The sequence below is a fragment of the Lagopus leucura genome, unplaced genomic scaffold, assembly GCF_019238085.1.
Source record: "Lagopus leucura isolate 7727_CA_CO unplaced genomic scaffold, USGS_WTPT01 Super-Scaffold_100159, whole genome shotgun sequence".
NCBI lineage: Eukaryota > Metazoa > Chordata > Aves > Galliformes > Phasianidae > Lagopus > Lagopus leucura.
In genome coordinates, this window is record NW_024962335.1 from 11,502,098 (window position 1) to 11,525,129 (window position 23,032).

General features: G+C 44.0%; 1 protein-coding gene across 8 annotated transcripts in view; it reads right to left on the bottom strand.

Annotated features, from left to right (window-relative positions):
• MEI1 (meiotic double-stranded break formation protein 1) overlaps window positions 1-23,032 on the bottom strand; it is a 36,936-nt gene that overhangs the window by 222 nt on the left and 13,682 nt on the right. For 3 of the 8 annotated variants that reach the window (XM_042889811.1, XM_042889816.1, XM_042889817.1), the window contains 19 exons: window positions 22,383-22,480; window positions 21,920-22,061; window positions 21,157-21,268; window positions 20,471-20,531; window positions 19,181-19,278; window positions 18,283-18,457; window positions 18,030-18,177; window positions 17,200-17,472; window positions 14,106-14,271; window positions 12,234-12,338; window positions 9,954-10,064; window positions 8,723-8,904; window positions 6,528-6,609; window positions 5,892-6,094; window positions 5,100-5,181; window positions 3,176-3,282; window positions 2,216-2,347; window positions 1,793-1,902; window positions 378-1,171 (listed from right to left, as the gene is read on the bottom strand). In XM_042889811.1, coding sequence (XP_042745745.1) covers window positions 976-1,171; window positions 1,793-1,902; window positions 2,216-2,347; window positions 3,176-3,282; window positions 5,100-5,181; window positions 5,892-6,094; window positions 6,528-6,609; window positions 8,723-8,904; window positions 9,954-10,064; window positions 12,234-12,338; window positions 14,106-14,271; window positions 17,200-17,472; window positions 18,030-18,177; window positions 18,283-18,457; window positions 19,181-19,278; window positions 20,471-20,531; window positions 21,157-21,268; window positions 21,920-22,061; window positions 22,383-22,480 — 2,583 coding nt within the window. In that variant the 3' untranslated portion in view covers window positions 378-975. Of the gene's footprint in view, window positions 1-377; window positions 1,172-1,792; window positions 1,903-2,215; window positions 2,348-3,175; window positions 3,283-5,099; window positions 5,182-5,891; window positions 6,095-6,527; window positions 6,610-8,722; window positions 8,905-9,953; window positions 10,065-12,233; window positions 12,339-14,105; window positions 14,272-17,199; window positions 17,473-18,029; window positions 18,178-18,282; window positions 18,458-19,180; window positions 19,279-20,470; window positions 20,532-21,156; window positions 21,269-21,919; window positions 22,062-22,382; window positions 22,481-23,032 lie in introns of those variants that run through there. The other 5 variants (XM_042889813.1, XR_006182079.1, XM_042889815.1 and 2 more) reach the window with 5 other exon arrangements.

Consider the following 23,032-nt stretch of genomic DNA (forward strand, 5'->3'; position numbering starts at 1 on the left):
GGAGGTTTAGAAGGGATGTAAGAAGTTGTTTACAATCAGGCTGGCGAAGCACTGGCACAGGTTGCCCAGAGAGATGGTGGATGGGGCCCCATCCCTGGGGACATTCAAGGTCAGGCTGGAGGGGCTCTGAGCACCCTGATCGAGTTGTAGGTGTCCCTGTTCATTGCAGAGGAGTTGGACCAGGTGGCCTTTGAAGGTCCCTTCCAACTCAATTCTCTGATTCTCCCCTTCCCAGTGAGACACAGCTCAGGATGGCCTCATCCCACAGCAAGGAAAACGAGAGCACCTCACCCACCACATGCCATCCAGCAGTGCTGCAGTTTACAATCTGCAGAGTGTCAGCTAAGTGGCATCCCAAACAGAACACAAAAAGAGGAACTGCTTAAGAAACTCTGCTTTATGAATGATATTCAACAAAAATTTAACAACAAACTAACTTCCTTTGTCCACTTCCTCTCTACAACTTGCAGGGAATAAATGGCAGGATGCTGTCTCCATTCTGTTCTCTCACTCTGTTGCGCGTACCCCATCTTCTCATTTCAGTCTTCACTGTGGCAGGGCTATCGCCACACTGCCCACACATCTGTCATCGATGGCATGAGTGGAAACCAAAGGGAAAGCACAGCTGAAACTCCAGCATGACACTGGAATTCCCACATTTGACACAGTGGTGACAGGAGGTAGAATCATAGAATATCCTGAGTTGGAAGAGACCCGTAAGTATCATCGTACTAAACTACCTCTCTCCCAAACCATGGAATCTCACCAACCCGTGGAGAATGTTCATGTGGGTGAACCTTAAGAAGGCTTTTTCTCAATAAAACAGAGGTATCCAAACTACTCAAGCAACGTAACAAGACTCTCGTCCACCCTCCCTCACCCCTACACAGACCAGCAGAGAGGAACTTGATGTGGTTTACACGGTCTTGACCGTGAGAACTTCCACCCCCAGCTTCCAACTGCAGAGAGGCAGTGTCACACAAGGACTAGGCACGAGGACAAGCCACTGCTCACAGATAATGCACACCTCACCTGCCACAGATGCTGCCCATGGCGGAGGACAGTGTCACCCCGCAGACACGAGGGAGGAAGTCCCCCACCCAACAGGAAATCATTGCTGGGGACCGTTCCATATCTGCTACCTATTTGATGCAACACGGCATGATGAAGACCGGAAGGCAGTTTCAGAAATAAACAACACTGAATTTAGCACGGGCATCAGGTTCCCTCTTTCCCCAAAAGAAATCTGGGAGTTGCCCCTCCCATCCATGAAGAAGGATTTGGTTCTCAGCAGGGGACTCCAGTGCTCATGTGAAGCAAAAAGAGATTCAGTAACTCCACTCAGCGGTTTCTGAACACTTGCTGTACTTTAAAAGTGTTTGAGTTACCTTTGGGTTGCCAAGACTTCACATGCTTAGCAGTGCTAGTTAGCTCACAGACAGAGGTTAAGCGGCTGCTCAGCCCCCAGGGAAATCAGTATGGGAATCGCTTCTGCTTTGAAGTCAGCAGGTGCCCCAGCCTGCCTCCCTTTCATTACACCATCTCTGCCTTACAGATTAATGCAATCCCAGCACAGACAGCCATCTTTCATCCCAAACGTCTCTTCATTTCCCGGACGTCTTCTCAAATTTGAGAATGTTGAGGTATTTCATCTCAAAGTTAGCCAACTTTTTGCACTGTTTGCCTTTGGCTGAAAATGGTCAGGAGCAGCAGATTAAGTATCCCTTCTACTTCTGTTACAGCTCCCCCCCTCACTTTTCTTATCAAAGGCATTTGCCCAGCAAAAGGATACACAATGTCCTGATGTTTTGCACAGGTGCTCATCCGTTCTGGAAGGTGCTCCAGCAAAGTCTGAATGGCCTGTGCCTGCACTGGCTCCACCTGACAATGGCTGCTCTGAATCTGAGCAGTCAGGACAAGAAATGTTTTCCAGATGAACAGCAAACTGTTGTTCTTTCACACATTCCTCCTGCATCTCCAGCCAGAGCAATGAGCCCTCCAAACTTTGATCAAGGGGCCCATGACAATACGGACAACCAGTTTAGGCAGCTGCTGGCATCAGTCATGTTCTCATTTCACCACTCAAGGTCAAGCTAGCAGCTGCAGGATTCCTCATCATCTCACTATAGCCTCAGAGGAAGCTTATGACTCCCCATCAAAGACTGGAGCAACCCCTTAGGGTACCCCCTTCTCATTTTCCTAGGCAATCACTTACCTGGCAGAGGAACAGCTGAAGAGCCTGAGATGTGGCCTCTGGCAGCTCTAGTAAGTTGGCTTCTGCCACTTCCTGGAGAATCTGGCCAATTTCTTTTTGAGAAATGATATTGCTGCTCTGATATTTCAGAAACTTGAACAAAGGAAATGAGAGGCATTAATCAGTGAGTGACCCACAGACTCCAATAGCAATTCATCACCTGAAAAGAACTCTTCTGTGTTAAAGGACGCTGCAGCACACTAATCACAGGCCTGATTTTATACCATTTCTAACAGAACCAGTGCAAGTGCAAATTGGTGGTGCTCTGGCTTGAAACTTGTTTTGGTTTAGGTCAGGCAAGAATCAAAATGAGCCAAGTATCCCTTCAAAGTGCACCAAGAATAACAAAGATTGACAGACACATCATCTATTTGGAGAAAGAAAGTTCACATAAATAACCCTTTCCACTCATGTACTGCTATGAGGGCTTTATCATCGGTGTTTCTGCTGGGTAGGAGCACACTTCCTTTCCTGCTCATAGGCCCCAGGTACACCGGGGTCATACACTGCAGTAGTTCCCTGACCTTAGAAGTCAGGTCTGTAAGGCCAAAGACAGGGAGAGAAGCAGTGATGCCACACAAAACCCTGCTCTCCAAAGAGCCATAGCACACTCCCAACTGCAGCTGCGCATTCTCTGTAGTCTTCCCCTCTCCTCTGCAGGGGTCCTAGGTGATGCTAAATCAATGCTACAAACACCAGAAGAACAGGATGTGCTCACTAAGAGCAGTCACTTTCTGCACAGCGTGGAAAGGAAATTCACTTCAAAGTACAATTATTATAGGACACAAATACAGTGACGGACAAAACCACAGCAGTATCCAAGATTGTGTAAGTGCAGGAACTAAGTTCCAGTAACCAACTCAGATGCACTGTACCAACATAGAAGGAAAAAACAGAACAGTCTACCCTGCCCTCACTCACCAAAGTCATGAGCCTCAGAATTTCTGGCTGCAGAATGGACTTCTGGCTCCCATTGAGCAGTGTCAAGAGCAGGAATCGGTGCCAGGGCTGTGAAGCAACATGTAGTGCTGGGAGAGAAGGAGAAGCCACTGAAAGATACCTTTAAAATCTGTCAAGTGACAGGCTGGATCTGGAAAAGGAGTCTTCAACTCTGACTTTGTATTTTCACTTCTAGGCCCCAAGCTGTGGAACACTAAGGGGGTTTTTTGCTCTGTACTTACTTGCTTTAAAATCTGTCACTCTTTGGGCAAGAGTTTAGTCGTGAGGACTAATGCTTGACAGCTTTTTAAAACACAAAATACATTTTGTCCACCTTTGTGCTTGTACAGGAAGATAAACCCTCTCCTGGGGTTCATGTCATAAAATAGTAAGAGGATATCTTTAGCCCAAGGTTTCAAAAATAATACCCTCTGGTTTCAATATGAGGACAAGGTTCCTGAACGCAGGTTTTATTTAGCTGCAGAATACTCCTTGGGTAACGAAGGAAGACCTATAACATAAGCTGCAAAAACTGAGCCTGGATCTGCATCAGAAAGCATACTACAGGGACCAGCCAGGCTGATGGCAGCAGTGGAAACAATCAGTAGAGAAAACATTTCTAATTAGAAGTGTATATGATAAACAGAGGTTAGACTCAAGGTTGCCATCTGTGACAATACAAAATCTCTCACTGCACTCTAAAGTTAAGTTGTATTACCTTGTACTGGTTGAAAGCATGTGATGGACAATTACAACAGGTCAGCTGATATAATTGCTATACCTTGACAGTTCACCAATTGGTTTGAGCCCTTTGCTTTAGAAAGATTCCTTTTCCACTGGCAGTCACATAATCTCCCTGTTGCCACTACAACAATCTTGTCCATGGTAAAGCAACACCAAAAAAAAAAGAAAATCAAATAAAGTGCTGGGGGAGGATAAGAAGATTCTTGTTGTCAATGTTGTGAACTGCACCACAGTAAGAATTTAGGCAGCCAAGTGAAGGGTTCAGCTGAAACATTTTGTTATCTTAATCCCAAATCAGTGTAATGCCCTCAATAACAAGCCTCTTAGTAGACTCCCTTCAGCTACTGGCTGTCATTCATCTGCACTATTATATTTTCATTCAACAGCTTTCTCTCTCCCAACAATGTCTTTTTTGTCTCGTGCTCATTCACTCCATTCCCCTCTTTCTCTGTGTTTACATGACTGATTTGAACAGATCAGAGTACAGAGAACTAACTTTCTGTTTAATGAACACAGCCAGCATCTCTACTTTGTGACAGGAGGCTGACAATGAGCAGAAGGGCCCTCTCTTCCCCCAGCCGTACCACGCTGTCACATGTTATACTGCTGATATGGTATACATTTGGTCTGACGTGGACTCCTGAAACCAAGGTCTGTATTTGCCCCTGGAAATATAGAATTTCCAGCTTCCATTCTCTGAGGCTGTTTACTACTCTCTTCTCCCTTCACATCCCTTAGGGACAAACTGTTGCCAACATCTCTGTGTGGAAGACACATCATATTCAGATCCTCCCTCCTCTATATTTATGGTCTAAATGTTTGCTAAATTGGCTTGGAAGTGAAAGACTAACTACTCTTATACTGCCTCATTTCCTAAATGTTTCATTCTTATCATATTAAGGCATGGGGTGGTAGTGACTATTTTCTTCTGTAGAACATCTTGGTATTCACAGTCCAAGTGAAGGCTGACTCCTACAGGGGAACCAGGCACTGTGATTTCATCCCACAAAGCACATGATTAACTCTGATCACACAAATAATTTTTCTTGTTGGGCATAAATGCATTAGGCATATGCTCCAAGGCATTACAGGATGGAGATCAAAGAGCCCAAAATCACTGCAAGAGGGAAACCCAGAAGAAGGAAGGACGAGAAGACTTTACCAACATCCTGGTTCCTCACATACAGGTATTCCAGTAATGTTTCCAGACAGGCAACCACAGCTTGAGAAAGCAGCAAGTCTTTCTGAAGTCCCAAGAGGGGAGAAAAAAACAAGAAAAAACAAGCAGTCAACAGCTACTGCAAGAGGAAAATTCATAAAGTGGCAGGCTCTGAAGAACATGCAGCACAGGAAAATAACAGCCTTCACCTCCTTCACAAGATGTAACGTACTGCAAATTATATGTCATGTCAAGGAGCCAGACAAAGGCACGAGTACTTATTCTGAGATGAAAAAATTAAGTAACTGTCTCCAGAAAATAAAGATAGGAGTCCAATGTTGCTTAAGAGAGTTAAATGTAAACCGATGTACCATCCCCTGGAGCCCAACATCACTTGAGTGACTAAATGTAAGTTGATGTACTTTTCCCCCAAAGTACCTTGCCAGGGCTGTAGAGGAGGGGCTGAGATTTGATATATTTTTCCCACCTCTGTCCCTATGGGTGTGGAGCCCCCACAGAGCAGGAGATGGGTAACAGAGATTGTCATCAGCACACAAAATTTAAGCTCTCCAGTTCAGCAGCAGGGAGTTCTACATAGCTTCATTTACGTCCTTTCACACTACACCATGCCTTGCATACTGCAGCAAGAGCATTTTCCCTCCTCCTCATCACATTTCTATAAGGGTGGAAAATGCAGGCAGAAGGAAAGAAAAGGCAGACCCCTTTCATTCTGCAATAGGGTGATTTCTCCTTGGGTTAGTTTATGTGTTGTTCCAAAACTGGTGTTTTATATACCTGCAAGTAGACATGCACCAAAAGGTTCTGCAGACTGACAACAAGGGAGAAGACCTGCTGCGTGGTGAGGGGGTGCAAGGCAGCATCTTCCAGTGACGATGGCTGTGACTGTGTAGTACCTTGGGCTGTGTTTTGGACAACAGTCACCAGCAGGGAGGAGAAGTTCTGTCGCAGAATGGCTCTCAGGAACTGCACGATGCTCACTAGACAGGAAGCCACAATGATGCGTCAGTGCTTTCCCCCCCCCTGCCCTGTATGTTGGTGCCTGTGCAATAGCATGGGAGAGGTGAGGAGAGAAAATTTGGACTTGTGGGCCCAGTGGAATTGCCCAGCACCTGCTCACAACAGCAGGCAGGAATGGCAGCAAGTTCCCTTGTTCACCTCCACCACATGTGACACTGTGCCAGTTCACACTCAGTTCCAGATGTCACTGTCAGCCAGGACAGAGATGTCCAAATGGAGAGCAGAACTCCAGACTCCATTTGCCCCTTCTCACAGTCTGTTATCTAGTCTCAAAGCTTCCAGATTACCAACACCTGTACTTTCCCATCCCACAATCACCAGATCTCCCTTCTTGCCTGCAACACTGTATAAGCAGCTGCTCCCAGTTTAGTCCCCGTAACAGAGAAAAAATACCTAACAGCAGGACTGGCTTCTTATTCCTGAAGATGATTGCATTCAGGACTTGTCTTAGGTCTAGAGAAAGTGTCTGGTGAACCTGCAAGAGAATGAAATGAAGAAAAATGGCAACAGCCATCACCAAACTTGGCTGTACTTCAGCCACTGAGCCAAGCAACCAAAAGCCAGCAGTGACAACACGGCTCTGTGGTCCTGCCTGCTCAGTATGGGAAGCCTGCAGAGTGCCTAAGGCTAAGAACCTCCTTACAGATGAGACATGAAGACATACATAAAGGAGGCAGAGGAGTTGGGAACTTGGGAATAAGGAGATACAGGAAAGGTGGGCTTGAGAGGGAAGTCTGCAATATCCTGTTACCCCCACAAAGCAGCCATCCAAGCAGTGATGGTAGGAACGATCACAGAGGCCCAGAGGGGTTCAAACTTGCTCCGTTCAGCAAGCAGAGAGGTGGTATGGGAGCACGGGCATCAGGATCACAGAGCTGATTCTTTCCAGCTGCCTTTGTGAAAAGAGGAATGTTCAGTACAAGAGCTAGGAGTAGCTGCTGTAGCAGAGTGGCTCTTGCTACTTGTCCAAGCACTGGCAATTCAAAGCCTTTATTAGCCTACCACCTATGACCCATGTTTACCCACAGGCTTCTGCTAAAGTCACGAGCAGTAACACAGCTAAGACACAAACTTGCTATGGCCAGGCAAGTCCCCATTACTAATGCACACCTGAGGTGAATGTGGGCAACTCACATTTTTGAAGCCATGAATTTCAGGCTCAGAAATACAGCCTGGTCACGTTCGCAATCACAAGGTCTCTCTACAGAGGCACCCAAGTAGCTCTGTTGTAAGCTTCAGCAACGCTGAGCAGCAGGAAGCAGCAAAGTGACTCTTTCTATCCTCTTTTCTTCCTCTCAGCGGATTAGAAACACTGAAGCTCAGAAGTTCTGAAGATTAGAAACACTCAAACATCCTTGAACCACTTCAATTTGCCATCTGTATATGTAATTTCTTTGCATGTTTCTGGTTCAAGGAGGATTCTGGATTGCAGATCACAGCATATCGAGCCAGTAAGGTATTGATGAAATCAAACAAGTTTATAAGCCACTAAATGATTGCACTTCAAGGATCAATATGAGCTGAGAGTCAATCCCAGAAGGTGAAACTCAATACTAGTCACCTGAACAAAATCACTTTGGGGCTGGCATAACTGACCATTCAGACACAACCCTGACCTGAGAACTGAGAATGTAAATTGCACTCAGCAGTTAATAAAACAGACAGGAAGATCTTCCCATACACTCACGCAACTGATGGTCCCTACAAGTCCAGGGTGACGCTTAACCAGAGGCAGCACAGCCATCAAGTAAAAGGTACAGACTTGACCTAGTTTGGTCTTTTCCAAAGTCTTCCCTCAACATTAAAAAAACAATCTTTGCCTACTTGTGCTTATGCAAACATGCCCTTAATGTGACTTCATCATCCATGAGCAGATGCACCAAAGAATATACCCTACTAGGCATAACCACAGAAGTGGAGTTCAGAACTCATGACATGCTATTTAACTCCATCTCAAGAGAGGGAAGACAGGCCTGGGTAGATACTTCAGAAGGAAGTGTTGTTGCCTTGTGTGCACATTAAAAAGCTCTCCATTCCCTCTAACTCGTAGTTCCAACAGCAGCTGACAGCTCCAGCCTAGCCCTCTTGTTGGACTGCAAAGCGTCAAATACAATGACAGCTGCCTAAATTCATATGAGTTTGCTAACATTAAGTACTTATTTGACAGTAAGAGGTTTGGACTGTGATTATTGATCATTTTACTACCAAAAAAAAAACAAAAAAAAACCTAACCATGGGAGCTGTTCCTCCACTCCTAGTTTTCCCTTGACAAAGATTTTTTGCTCTATCCTGAAGAAGAAAGTGGTTTGGACCTGGAGGGCTGGGTATGGTGTTTTCCTCTCCACTCCCTCCAAATCCCAGCATTTCTGCCCATCTCTAATTGCAATGATTTGTGTCTCACTCTTCAGTAACATGCTAGCTTCCAGTCCAGCTGGAGAAATGCAGTAAAGAATAACTTGTAGGCAATAACAAAAAAGCAACAAGGACAAGCAGATTCCAGGCCAAAACAAACCACTTTCCCCTGCTAAGAAAGAATTATTTTTTAAAATTTTCACAAGTCCATGGATCTGAACCAGAATGGCTCTAACCTCAGTGTTGTAACGATGCTGATAAATTAAGAGGGAAGCAGCCAGCAGCCATCCTGAGCTTAGCAAGGCATCCTCAGATGACAGGTAAGTAGGTTCAGAGGGAAAAGACCACGTCCAGGTGCACTCCAAAACCTTCTGGAGGAGCTCGAGCAAGGACACATTGGAGAGCAGCACTGCCACTGCTGTACAGGAGAAACAGAATGAATCATAATCATAGAATTATAGAATGACTTAGGTTGTAAAGGGACTTCAAGGATCATTCAATTCCAACCTCCCTGCCACAGGCAGGGCTGCCAGCCACTAGATCACATACTAAATCAGCCCGCCCAGGGCCCCATCCAAGCTGGCTTTGGACACCTGCAGGGATGGGGCATCCACAATCTATCCACCTCTGTGGGATATCTGTTCAAGCACCTCACCACACTCTCAGTGAAAAACTTCCCCCTGACATCTAATCTAAATCTTCCCTCCTGCACAGGAAATTGAGACAATTTGCAGGAGGGAAGGCCATCCAGCTGGTTTAAGATATTGCTGAACAAGAGAAGTGGCCAGTGCTCTACTTCTACACTGACTCCTGGATGGTGGTATGTACCCAGTGGGAGTGGTTACAGCAGTGGAAGCAGAGAAACTGGCTACACAGAGGCATCTGGGCTGCTGCACTATGAATCAAGGAGGCTGATGGGATGTCACAGGTTAAATCAGCTTGACAAGCAGAAGAGAATTGCAGAGCACACCCCTGCTGCTGTGAAGCAGCCCTAGCTGCCATGGCTGGTCAAGCTAAGGCTGTCCAGCTATAACAGTATTCATCTCCCACAGCATGAGCGACCTCTCAGGCTGCTACTAAAATGACCAGACTTCAGCCAACACAGCGAGGAGGTTGGTTATTGCTGCCTCTATTATTGTTTAATTTTTTGAACCATGGCAATTACCAGGACAATTCAACAAGGCACCAAAGCCCCACTGCTGTGTGTTATGAAGAAAAAAAATACAGCAGTTCTGCCTCTCAGCAGCCAACTTCTGAATCATCAGAAGGCAACAAAAAACAAAGCCAAACCCTCCATCTAAAAAGAAAAAATCATCCCAAACACAAAGTGTTGTTTGTTAACTGTAACTCTGCATCAGAAAGGGGAAAAATCCACCTTTCCTGCTGAGACAGTTAGAACACAATGTCTGATGGCCAAGCCACAGCCCTGCAGAGATTAGCTTACCGATCAATACAATCTTGCCTCACCTCTCTGTTGACTACAAGGTGTTGTCTGGTGAAGGCTACAGTACAGAAAATTCAAGGATGGCTGCAGGAGGTCTATGTCTTTCGGCCTGCATTTCCCACAGAGGTTACTGACTGGAAACAAAAGAACATGCGTTAACACAGACGCCAACATAATGCAGCACCTCAGCACAAGCAAGAAGTCAGTCAGTTGGGAGTGAATTCAGACAAGAGCAACACAACCTGAAGCAAAATTAAACAGAGCATGGTACAGACAAAGCAACAAGCCCTAGAGAGTCTGCTTTAGACCAGACAGTGTACTGGAGGATGATGATAGGTGTGTGTGGGGGGGGAGGGGGAACAAAAACAAAGCAAAACAAACAAACAAACAACAAAAACAACAGAGAAGGGAATATTAAAGGGCATACACCACAGTGGGCAGTAATGAATCCAAGAACTACAGACTATTAGATAAGTTACCCATTTCCATTGAGCAAATTTGATCCTAATACTGGATAGACCATCAAAAGCCACATGCCCATTTCACATGGTGACCAATAACCAGACCAGAGGATGGTAGGAAGAGCTCTGCTTCTTCACCTGACACACTGCTCATAGAAGTAATAAACGCACCGTGCCTGCTGGAAGCACCAAATACTTAGGAATAGTGTTTAGCAAGAATTTGTGAGGGAAATGCAGGAATGCAGAGCTCAGCAGCACTATCATAGGAGATCTTTTGGAAAACTTAAACTCTAAGTAAGCAGTTCTCAAAAACAAACAAGCAAAAAAAACCAGATTGACATGCCTCCCTACACCCCTTCCATCTACAGGCTGGTTTTATGTAGGCCTCATCAGAGAAGAGCACTCTTCCTTCAAGAACATAGGCTGAGGAGTAAAAGAGGGAATGAAGGGGTGGCTGGGGCAGAGAGAGAGTTGTGTAGGAAAACAAAACAAACAGAACAGAAAGAAAAAGCAGAAGGAGCTTGTTACTTCTGAGAGCAGCTAAGCCATGCTCTGAAATTACAGAGGCTACGAAGAGCCGGTAGAAAAAAGACATGATTCTTTCACAGTCCCAGTTCCCTTAGCTAATGAATGTCTGAGAAACACTGCTTCCTTACAAGGACAACACAGGCAGCCTTGAGACATGGAACATTTCTAATTCAAAGTGATAACCCTTCAAAGTCTTCTGTAGAAATCAATTTGACAGAGCAGAAAGAGGTGAGAGAATGGATCAGCTGAACACTCTTCTAGTATCCTTCATTGATGGCCTGCACGAATCTCCAGTTGCCAGGCAAGAGAGAAGTAGTCATCTACTAACAATCAGCAGACAAGAGCAGGTCAGGATACGTGGAATAAACAAACACACTCCTCTCTTCTATGTCTCAGGGGTGGAGCAGGCAAGTCCTGCCAATGGCTGGGACCAACATAATTTGGATTCACAGCCCAGGGGAAGTCTGGCTACACTAGGCTGTTGGTCCCCGCTGGCTGGTTCACAGGACACCCCTGGGGCCAGGATCTCAGTGCTGTGCTAGCAAGTGTCCTGGTTTCAGCCAAACAGCGGAGCCATGACAGCTTGCCTGAATTAGGCACAGGGTTCTTCCATACCAAGTAACATCATGTGAAAATCTGTAAGGCTGTAGGGAGTTGTAGGGCAGTCACTGCACAGGGGCTGTTTGTATTTCACTCGGGTGGGTGGTGAGACTTTGTGCTGGTAGCGCGGTGTCAGCTGGCAGGTGGCAAGTAATTGCATTGAGGGTATATATATATATTGTTATCATTGCATATTTGTTTCCACTTTCCTCTTCTGTTTCAGTAAATAGTTTTTATCTCAACCCATTTTTGTTTCCAGTTCTATTTTGTTTCCAGTATCTCCCTCATCCCACTTGGAGGGGGTGTGAGCTGTGTGGTTTTCAGATGCCAGCTGGGCTAAACCACAACACCAAGCATGGATGGAGAAGGACGACACACAGAGCACATCAGCACATCACGTATCACATCAACAACAGTCACAGGCTCTGAAATCAAGTCATGGCCACAAGAATATTTCAACCACCTTCTGAGGTTTTCAAACAAAAAGTGTATCGCAAAAGACATCTGCCTCTGCAAGAGGCAGAAAAAATGTATTTTGTTGCCTAAACTGGCAACAAGAGCTCTTTGCAACACTTTGGCTATGAAAGTATCTTAAAACAACAGTAAGTGTAATGCACTTCTCAAAAGACCAAGAGCCAGCCCCTAATCATCTTATGTATTAACTACTGAAACAGATCAAAGTCCCTGGGAGAAGACGGATACACACAAGCTCACCTTGGTGAAGCAGCTTGAAGTCTGTGCTGTCCAGCTCCCTCATGCCCTTGCTCCGCAGCTGCACCAGGAATAGGAGGCTCAGCAAAATGGGCAGGTTCCTGTTAGCTATGAAGGATACTGACAGTTCAGTTTGTCAGTGAACTTTAACATTCTACCTCTAAGTGTGCCAAGAATTGTTAACTTTGTTGCTCAGGAAGGAGAGTGAGTTAAGGAGCAAATATTCCCCTTCTCCACACCGAAACACACCTACATTCTCCCAACCTCATTCTCATCTCTACAGTTCCTTTGGACCAGGCCCCCTTCCTAGAACTGTGGGTTGGTCTGAATTACATGGCGGATCCTGCCAGTACCACTCTAGGAATAACTGGAAAAAAAGGTGGAAAGAAGGAGGCTAGGGTCATTATTTACACCCTTAATAAACCACGTAAGAGACCTGGTCATTACACATTCAAATTCATATATTTAATAAGCTAGAATCACCAGCCCATTCCAGACAACCCTCTTCCCATCTACTTGACCATCACCAGCAGCCTATACCTCGACAGCAGGCCAGAAGCTCAGAATACTTGGCTGTGCAACACTTGCTCTGGATTTTGTGAGGCTGGAAAACCGCCAGCGGGCAGAACAGAGACATGAGATGTTAGAGGCCTACGTGGCAGGTCTGTATGCAAGAATGAGGCTCTTCAGACCACCAGCTTCCCAGAGCAAACACATCCCTCCCTCGTAACTCTAGGGTAATAAGCTGGTGATTCTAGCTTATTATCCTCTACAGCACTGCTAACAGGTAAGGATTTTGTACTGAACAGAGCCATACCTACAGCAAGCAACACTCATTTCCAGAAAACAGCTCCACAAAGACTTAGGAGTTTTCAGTTTTGATGACAGAATATTTACAGGTATCTTAAGCACTACTATGTTCTTGATGAAATTTGCCTTTCCGCATGAGGCTGCCAGTAATTAATTGCTAATTAATTCATGATGTGCACAATTCCAAAAAAGATAGCTCTAGCAGATGCCAACATTGCCTTCTTTATGCACATTTCAAAGCATTCTATACTATCATGCTCCTACTTTTAACATCCCCTCTATTCCAGCCTACCAGACTTTCCTCAAGCTAGGGCAAAACAACTGCCCCTTTCATGCTTTCATACCAACTTTGGGCCATGGAAACCCCCAGACAGAGCAGTTAGTAGTGTTAGTGCCCCCCTTTAAGGACAGCCAAAAGCTGATTTGGACTCCTATCCTTGAAGAGCTGAAGATATTCCAGCTCTGCTCCCTTTTTCATTTCAGGCTCACAGGCAGCTTTCACAGCACCTTTACTGATAGGTTAACAGTCCCTACTCCACTGCCAGGGCTGGTAAGGAAAACAGAGATTTCCTCCAATCATAACCCTGCTAAAAGTTTGAAAGAATTAACAGAATTGTAAAGTCTGATAATATCACAGATCCTGTTTGGGGATCAATATCATGAATGATTCAAATGATGTCTGTGCCCAGCCTCTGTGCCTTGGAAACCATCTGAATTCAGGCACACCCAGCTGTCTTGCACAAAGGAGGCAGAAAGGATTCTGTCTTTCAGAAAAAACTTACCAGCACAGCTCTCCACGTGAATACCTAGGGCAACATAAACTTGCCTCAGTTTAACAATCATACCTCAATAAAAGAACAAACTTAAATCTGAAAAAGACACTTCAAAACAAGAATCTCTGGATAAGAAAATTAAATAAGTAAAGTTCTGTTTGTATGTTTCCTCATGTAGATAAGTACCAAAGCTACGTCAGCAGCTCAAAAACACTTCATCCCAGACTGTATGATGCCAGCCACCTCCCTGGTTAGTTGACAACACAAGACCCAAGTCAAAGAGGGGAGTCACCTTGTAAGGAGGCCGAGCTACTCTCTACAAGTAGCTGCTGCAGAATCTGTAGGAACTGATTCCGGAGGAGGTCACAGACAAATACATCCTCATTTTTTTCCAGAAAGGTCCTTAGAGCCATCAACACCTTCTGAGACACCTCCACAGAACTTGAGCAGACCAGGTCCTGGGAGGAAAGAAACACATACACTATCTTTCTGCCCTGATTAGGGAAAAATCACCTCTATTTAATACCATTATGCTAATCTGGTGTCTTGGGAAACATTCTAATAAAGCACTGTTCAGATTGACTATGTCCTGATTAAATGGAGTACTGGATAAAAGAGGAGGACTCTCTTCTGATAGGCAGCACTGACTAATATGCTGTTTAAAGAATCTACTTGGCTATGGAACGCCCCAGTCCAGCACAAAAGGGTAGAGGAAACATTTTTTAAGGTCAAGGCTTTAGAAAAATGATTTCACAAAGCCAAGACCCTGTTTCCAAGAACACAGAGCCTCTGGCACTTCTGCTCTCCTTGTTGTTTTGAAAAATCAGGCCGCATATTAAGATGCTTGCCTAAAATCAAGCTTGTGAGTCAGTTCGTAATTAGTCATTTTCAGAAGACTGAGGTTGGCAGCCTACTACCTACAACAGCAACACAACAGCTAAACTGCATGAAATGTACATAAACCAGACAAGCAATCACTCAGTCACTGAAAATGGAAGAGTAATGTATACAGCATTCAGCCCACAAGCCTTCCTGAATAAAGAGCTGTCTGGAGTCTCTGAGCTAAATCCCACAGCCAGTAGCCTTAATTTGGGCATTTGTTTGTTGCTAAGGTGTTTAATATTAAATTTACCTGCAGAGCATGTATAGATGTAGTTCCATAAAGACAAGGCAGAAAATGCCCCATAGTGCTGACATAATGAGATAGTCAACATAAATTACATCAGCACTGCCATTCCTCTCCCAGTAGTCCTGGCTACTGCATTGCAAATGGTACAGCAGAATGAGGTAAGCAGAAACAAAAACTGGTCTGAGCAATGTTACCAACCCTAGAGCCTGCCCTAAGCCTTTTCCTGCTATCTTTGGGAACCCGTACTCAAGAAAAGCAGTTAAGGTAAGAACAGGCTGCTTCTGCCAGACAAAAAAAAAGCCTTTCGTTTGCCTAATTCCTGCCCACATCTGAGACATTCAGGAATAAAGGCCTGAGAGTCGTCTGCACAACATGCTTCACTTACATATACCTACTCCATATAACGTTCAAGAATGCAATCTAATATCAGTATCCTGTAACTACTCTCCGAGAGATCAGCTCAGATCTGGAGCATGGAGAAGACAAGTGGGCCAGTGTGTGATCACACCACATTCATCCCCAGGTGAGCACACACAGCACAAAATAGTGCTAACCGAGGGCCACAGCCTTCCTGGCACTGGTAAATGCTTCACTGTGTTAACATTTTCCTCCCAACTCAGGATCTCAAGGTCTCAGATGAAGCCACCAACCATCTGTTCTATATAATCCAGACTTTTAATAAAAGCAGAAAGCAAATAAATCATCCTTGGAAGGGCATTCCTTTTTGTTTCACCCCACCATGCAGAGGCCTTTCCATTTCACTAGTGGATTTTCAAGCTGAGGTTATTCACCTCATCAGTTTTGTTTATTTCTGACAGTATATTTATTTCAGGACATTGCACTCTTTTATTAGGCCATCTAAATTCAGATTGATTATGCTCTTCCCCAGCTTAGAGGTAGACTGTCAAAGCCTGTGATTTATTACAACTCACTTTAAAGACTGGGACAGAGTTAAATTAATGTGTTTCTGCACAAGTACATGGCAGGACAGGAAAGGGGAAAGTAGGAATGCTGCATGATTTGGAGAAGGAGCCATCATTTCCCTTTTGTGTAGCGATAGACCTGCGATGTATATTTTTAGTTTGTGGAGTGATGGGTTCCAGAGCTACTGCCAAAGGTAATAGGATAGACAAGTCTCTAGGGACACTTTTTGTTAATTTGCACTGATTTGTCAAGTCATTGATCTCTTTTACTATGGCTCTGGCAATACTATAAAAGCTTGGATTCTGTAATATCTCCCTAACTGTTAAAGAACTGCCTGATGGAATAGCCCTTCTGTCAGTCATTTCCATAATCTGGATATTAAAATTCACTTTATAGTATCTAAGGTTAGAACAAACACATGCCAGCTTGTAACACCACAAGGGTGCCCACTCAGAATCAAACCTGGTTTCAAACATGGATTGTCAGCAAACGCCTGTTTGCTGACATTGGTTTCTATTCTCGATGATACATCAAACATATGTAGAATCTAAGAAATTCCTACTGTAACAGGCTGGAGAAGAAACATCACAGCTGTTAGCTTTTGGCATAAATGTAAATCTTGTGTTCTTGTGTGGAAGTAACAAGGATTTACTTATGCAACTGGGTAGGCAGTCGTGGGACAAGTGGCCACCAATGCAGGGGTGACAGGGCAGGTGGGAGAGGTGCAAGTGAGCAAAGACCTCTGAGTTTTGTATTTTAACTTTTAAGAGCAATGCAGTGTGCTACTTGCAGTCTTGAAAACCTCTGAGCAGTGCAAAAATCTCTGACAAGGCTCTCCTGTTAAAAACCCAAGCAAACAGAAATCCATGCCCTCAAGACCTGCTGCTTTTGAACATTCTTTGTTCCTCATATCCTTCTCACCTATTAGTAGAATACCATTGCTTCTAAATTAGCAAAGCAAGTTCTTAAAAGGCTGCCCCAAAAGAATCTAGACTATCCAGCTGTGTGTCTGGATAGAGAAAGGGAAAAGCCCATGATTTCCTTGCATGGTAGACATCAGCAGCACCTTTCAGATCCCTTCCTAGCCAATTCTCAAAATTCCCTTTCTATCACAGTGAATGGATGACAGAGAAAGAGGTAGCACATTCTCACAATCCCATTTGCTGTTATCAGGCTTGATGCAAGGTGGAAGCCTGTGTATAAACTCAAGGGCCCTTCTAGCAGAATCTTTGGCCTTGGGACAGCAGCATTAAGTGCTTTAATAACCAAAAAGCCCTAATTGGTCCCCCTAAGTTACAGCCAGGATAACAGTCGGTCCTTGTGAGTCACATACCAGTAAAATAAGTAAAATGCTGGAATTGCTCTTCAGAATGGGAAGTAAAGGGTTAGCATTGTTCAGCTGATCAGACGTGCCAAAAGCAGCTTCTTCAGTCTCCACATGATTGCAGTCTTCCCAAGAAAACCAGAGCTGCAGGACCTGGTGCCCAAATCTGCCCATAAGTTCAGGGTAGTGCAGGAAGAATTTCAGCAGCAGAGGACAATGAATGTAGACCAAGCTCAGATCTGGGAGATTATCCAGGATCCTCTTTACAGTACACAGTGACCTCTGGTAAATGTGTGGGAGAGAAAGGGGGAGGTGGGGAGACAACAAAATAACTGCCAGATAGTGAATATCCAAAAGCCAAAGCAGTGAGATTTTACTGTGAAAAACAATCACATTGCCTTTTAACCAGACAATCAAATACATCAGTTAAACATCATTTTGTGAAGCCCATTTGCATCACAAAGGCTAAGAAACTTGTAGGCTTTATGTAGTGCTCAAAGCTGTGCAGCAGCAAAGGCCCATATGGGAATATTAGAAAGCCTGCTGCAGAGGCTGTGGATGTGTTCAGGAGACTGGAGCTATGAAATTCATAATATTCTGTATGTGAGTTCACAGCCTATCCAACACATTTACGCTTCCCACGCAGACACAAGTTTATTCAATCAAATCTATATCCCCTAGTGGCTTTTCACAGCTAACTTTCCAGAGTGTATATGCATCATACACTCCTCTCTCATTCATCACTGACTGCATCAAATTACTTTCTACAAGAGGGTTGACGAGAGCTGAGAAAAACCTTTAACAAAAAGGGTTCAAGTGTTAAGAAAGAAATCTTTTACCGAGTCCAGGGCTTTGCCTTTGTCCTGACAGACAGCAAGAAGGTAAAGCACAGCTCTGAGTACGTATGGAGGGGGCCAGTCTCGATGGTCCTGTGCTAGCAGGAGAAAATTTCTTATGGCTAAAAACAATTCAGTTTCTGGGACAAACCTGCATTCAAGGAGATTGGAGCAGAAACAAATCAGACATGCCTTACCCACTGATACATATGTGTGATGGTCACATAATCACTTACCTTGTATGCTCTTGGCTCACCTGTCTCCAAGGGTGTAGGCAAAGTATAAGAGGAGTATGAAGCAGTGTTGGTGATTGCAAAGAGACTGATCCAAGGAGAGAGGTTCAGGGTTTTCAGCCAGGAGGAGAAGGCTTTCTGCAACTGTGTAGTTTAATTGAGGCAGACACTTCTGCAGGAGCTCAGATATCTCTCGCTCTAGAAATAAAACTAATATGAGCAGACAGGGGAAGACAAACAGGAGGGACTGAAGCACCTATCTGCCTATAACTCAAGCATGTTAAATTAGTGAAGCTCCTGATATAAGAAATACCAAAGCCAACTTAGTACCTCACAGTCTGCAAACAGTACATGAAACAGCAAGTGTATCTCCATGACTTGGTGTGAATACAGGCATAAGATCTGATATATTAGAGCTAGCCCCGGGGATGAAAAGAAACTTCTGTTTGAGGTTCTCAACTCCTTCTGATGCTGACAGTACAGTGACCAACCACTGCCAGTAGAAAAGTAGATTTCGTGATACGAAAACTTTCATCACTTATCTGGGATTTACCTACAATGCAAAGCTGCAGTATAGACAGGAAAAATAGAGCATGTCAGAGGGAAAAAAGGACTTGAATACCCAGATAAGGGTGACTCTGTGGCAACTAATATTATTGTAATTAATCCATGCACAGTTGTGCTAATAAATGTCACCATGTAAACAAAACCATAAGCACACATCTATTCAAGTAAAGTCAAACTCTTCTAAAACCATTCTCTGGCTTTTATCTCAATTGATTCATTCTAGAAAGAAATCTCTAAATAGAACTCATACATGTTCCTGTGTCCCATCCCTTCCTTCATCTTTTCTTTCTCTTTTTTTCTTTTTTTTTTTTAAATTTGCCTAAATAGAGGCTGGCCACTAAACCCCAAACTTGCCTTCTTGAGAAGAAGTTCTCTCCTTCTCTGTGGCAGAGTAAAGGCTGAGGCATAAGTTGCAGAGGAAGCTGGAGCAGGCCTGATTCAAGGCAGGATTACTGTAAAGAAGAGCAGAAAATACGGTAAGAAGGTTAGAAACACCCTCTTTACACTTCCAGTGTCACAAACTGTCTGCCAGGACTTTGGTTTACTCACTCATCATATTGAAGCACCTGCTCTGTCACTACTGGACTCCAGGAGCCAACCTGGGCTTCCAGGAAAATCAAGAGTTCCCAGAGAACAGTCAGCTCTCAGACATGGCAGGTGCAAGTAATGATGACAACAGTAATTTTAGATGCCTTGGGATGACATGAATACAGTGGGATACTCTCACAAACCTCAAATCCTATATTCACAGGAAGTCTTGAAAGTGCAGGGCCCTGAACTGTGCAAAGAAGGCTGTATGAAGGTGGCTCCCAATAATTCATTCCACTCCACATAACTGATTCCAGTTTACCACTGCAAACCTTTTTGACACAGTGGTGTTTACAGGGATGAACACGGAAGAATACCAAGACTAAAGGGGTGAGAACAGTTCTATTTCTAGGTATTTCTTTTTGTCCAGTTATTCCAACAGCACATAATCAAACAACTTTGCAGTGTAGCACAGCATCCTTGTATTGTACATTATTGCATTTAGAAACCTAGATCATCCCACACATGCACAGGTATCCTCAAACTGGTAGCCTGGATGAGGGTGCTGTATTTTGTTTACTCTTTTAATTAGATGCAGTCAAAGGAAAGAGGAGGTAAAACATCTCTGTAGACCAAAAGGAAGTTTCCCTCAGTCCTCCTCAACCTAGAAATCACAACCTCTGCTACAGAACATTCTTTGCAATGCCTCCTGCTGAAGTCTTCCTCCTCCCTTCCCTTTCTTACATAATATGATGGCACAGGGAACAAAAGTAGTGGTAATACATGTATTGGAAGCCAGGGTTCAGATGGAACTCATACTACTGTTACTTCATTACAAAACACCCACCAACTTCACTATTTAAAAGTCAGGCTGCTTTATCTCTGTATGCACAGCTTACAGTGGAGCTCAGGATTCTCACAAAGCTGTGAAAATTTACTCTTGCCCTTCCTAACTCCTTCTCCCTTCTCACACATCCAGCTTTTCCACAGACAGTTAAGTGTTTATATTTTGCTCTTGAGTCTTTCAGCCTCCCTTGTTTAATTCAGGTGCATTAAATAAGGCATGATCTGCTTTTCTGTCTTTTTGACTTGCTCACAATACACATACAACGATACCTTTGTATAGAGCAAAATCTGGCTTTCAGTTCCAGTGTCAGTCGGATGAAGCAGGAGGATGCTATAGAGAAAGCAAGACACAAACGTCAAAGGAGCACAGAATATGTACCATAAGGCAAAACAGAAGACTGGCCCCCTAATCATCTCCACACAAATCTAGACAACAGAGCAGGCCATCTCAGTAAGAATACATTTTAGGCTTCCCCAATAGGTTCTCCCACAGTAAACTATTTCAAGTTTGGTTTGGAAAGGACTCTGAGTTTTGTTTGTCTTCTCAGAAAGAGAAAGGAAGATCTATATGTTCACAAGAGAGGAAATCTGCATCATCTCTCTGATGCACAAACAGCAAGAAATACACAGAGTGAATAAGAATTCCACACAATGAATGCCCACCAATAATTCCAGCATAATCTCTATCCACAGGAACAGCCAGTTCTGAATGTTCCAGGGGAAAAGATGAAGCTGATATAATTTAATTATCAAAAATAAAATCTATCCAATCACTATTGCTAGCCCAAATAACTCTCTCATCCTACTGATCATGACTGTGCACTCCATTCTTACTCATACAATCATGTCACATAATCCTCCACAAACACTCTGGTTAAGCTCCCTGCCTCTGCAACATGCTGCTGCAGGAAGTTCCATCAGTTAACAGCACAGAGAGCATGATTCCATCCCCATACCCAGCTTTTTGGAGAACTTATCTCGCATGTTTGGCACCACTGCAAAGAGGGTATTAAGTGCCGAGATGAAAACCTCCATCACTGAGGAGCTGACAGATGTTTCCAGGTAGTTCTGCAGAAGGAAGAAAGGAATAGATGAGCGATACACAACACATGCTGAAAGCTGCAGCTTGCCTCCTGTCTCCTGCCCCCCCAGAAAGTTAAGATTAGTAAGTCCAAACAAATGGAGGAACAATTCTTCCACCAAAATGCCTGGCAGCAACTAACATTACTGCCCCTACAACTCTGGACTTAACTGCTCTTGCAGATCTGAGGGCTAACTCTGGCACAGTATGCAACACAAGACATGCACTGAAATGCAGCTGACTTCAGTAGCACTTAATACCTGTGCTTCAAAGTTTTATTGGGCAGTGGCAAACACAAGCATTTAAGTCCAGCACTAAAATGTTCAGAGCAGAACAACTCAGCTCACCTTTGCTGAAGGTCACTGAGCAATTTTACCACAGTCCATTAATTTTTACCCAAATTCAATGAGCAAGAAACAGCACTATGAATTTCTCCACCCTCTGTGACTATATACTCCCATTTGCATGAACTGTATAATAAATACCAAAGTCAGCTCAGGAGAGGTGGCAAATGCCTCTGCTATTCTAGGTTTACTCTACAAGCTCTCTTCCCAAAAAGACCTATGCCACCTACTGTTGGTGCTTGAGGGCACCTTCCAGGTACCCAAGGAACAGAACAATTCCAAAAGAAATTCTACCATGACCATGGGGATGCAGAGACTGTCACAGATCCTCAACAGGAACTCAGAAAAGTTGTTCAGAGTCTCCTTGCTCTCCGAGCAGGGAGCAGTGAAAGCATTCTCCTGGGCCATGGGGTCACTCTGTAATTCCACTGCTAACCTACAAACACATAGCAGGTACCAGAGGAGAGAGAAACACTCATACATCACCAACAGTTTTGTCTTATTTCCAAGCAGTTCTTCAGTGACCAAAGACATGAGAGAACCTCATAGGTCTGAATCACATTTCTTAGGGGACACAAACAGGTGTGACAAAATTTTCACTGTCACTAAACATTTCTCCTATTGTTTAACTGACAAGTGCCATGCATTGAACCCACCTGTGAATTTCAGTGGTGGGGTTTGATAAAGGAACTCCGTCACAAGGATAGATGGATAGACATGCACATAATACCCATCCTTATTCCTTCCTTGTCCTCACCTGCAAGCATTTCTGAAACTTTCCAGAGTGTTGAATAATAGCTGTCCATATTTCCAAGAAACTCTGCTCTGGGACATCGATAACAGGAGATCACCCTGCTAAAGGACAGAAGTCTTCAAAATGTTGTATTCACTGTTGTCAGAATAAAGAAAAACTGATTTCCTCTTTGATACCAGCAGTAGGAGGAACAACATACTGCAATCACTCCTTTTGCATGGATGTTTTTTTATTATTGCGCTCTCCCTAGGGAAGGCAGAGTTAAAAGATTTACACAGCTCTTTCTATGGAAAACAGAATTATAAATCCACCAGTTCTATCCCTTGGGCAGTATAGCCTGTATTGCCATGGTTCGGTCTAATCTGAGTTTTAAGCCACTCAGCTTCAAACCCTTCTGGGAAAACTTGGGCGTTGTCTTTTTTTTAATTTTGTTCCTTCCATTTACTCTTCACACAACACTGAACAGTTCTACTCCCTGCTCAGAAATCACTACTTAGGCTCAGACTTGTAAAAAATTATGCACATACTGGCCTTTGTTCTAACACAGCGTGTCCTACTGAGTTCAGCCAGAAGCCAAGTTCCAGGTTAGAATTTGTCATCTGCCCAAACTGCAAACAAACCACTTGGAACTCAAAATCTGCCTCTAAACCTTA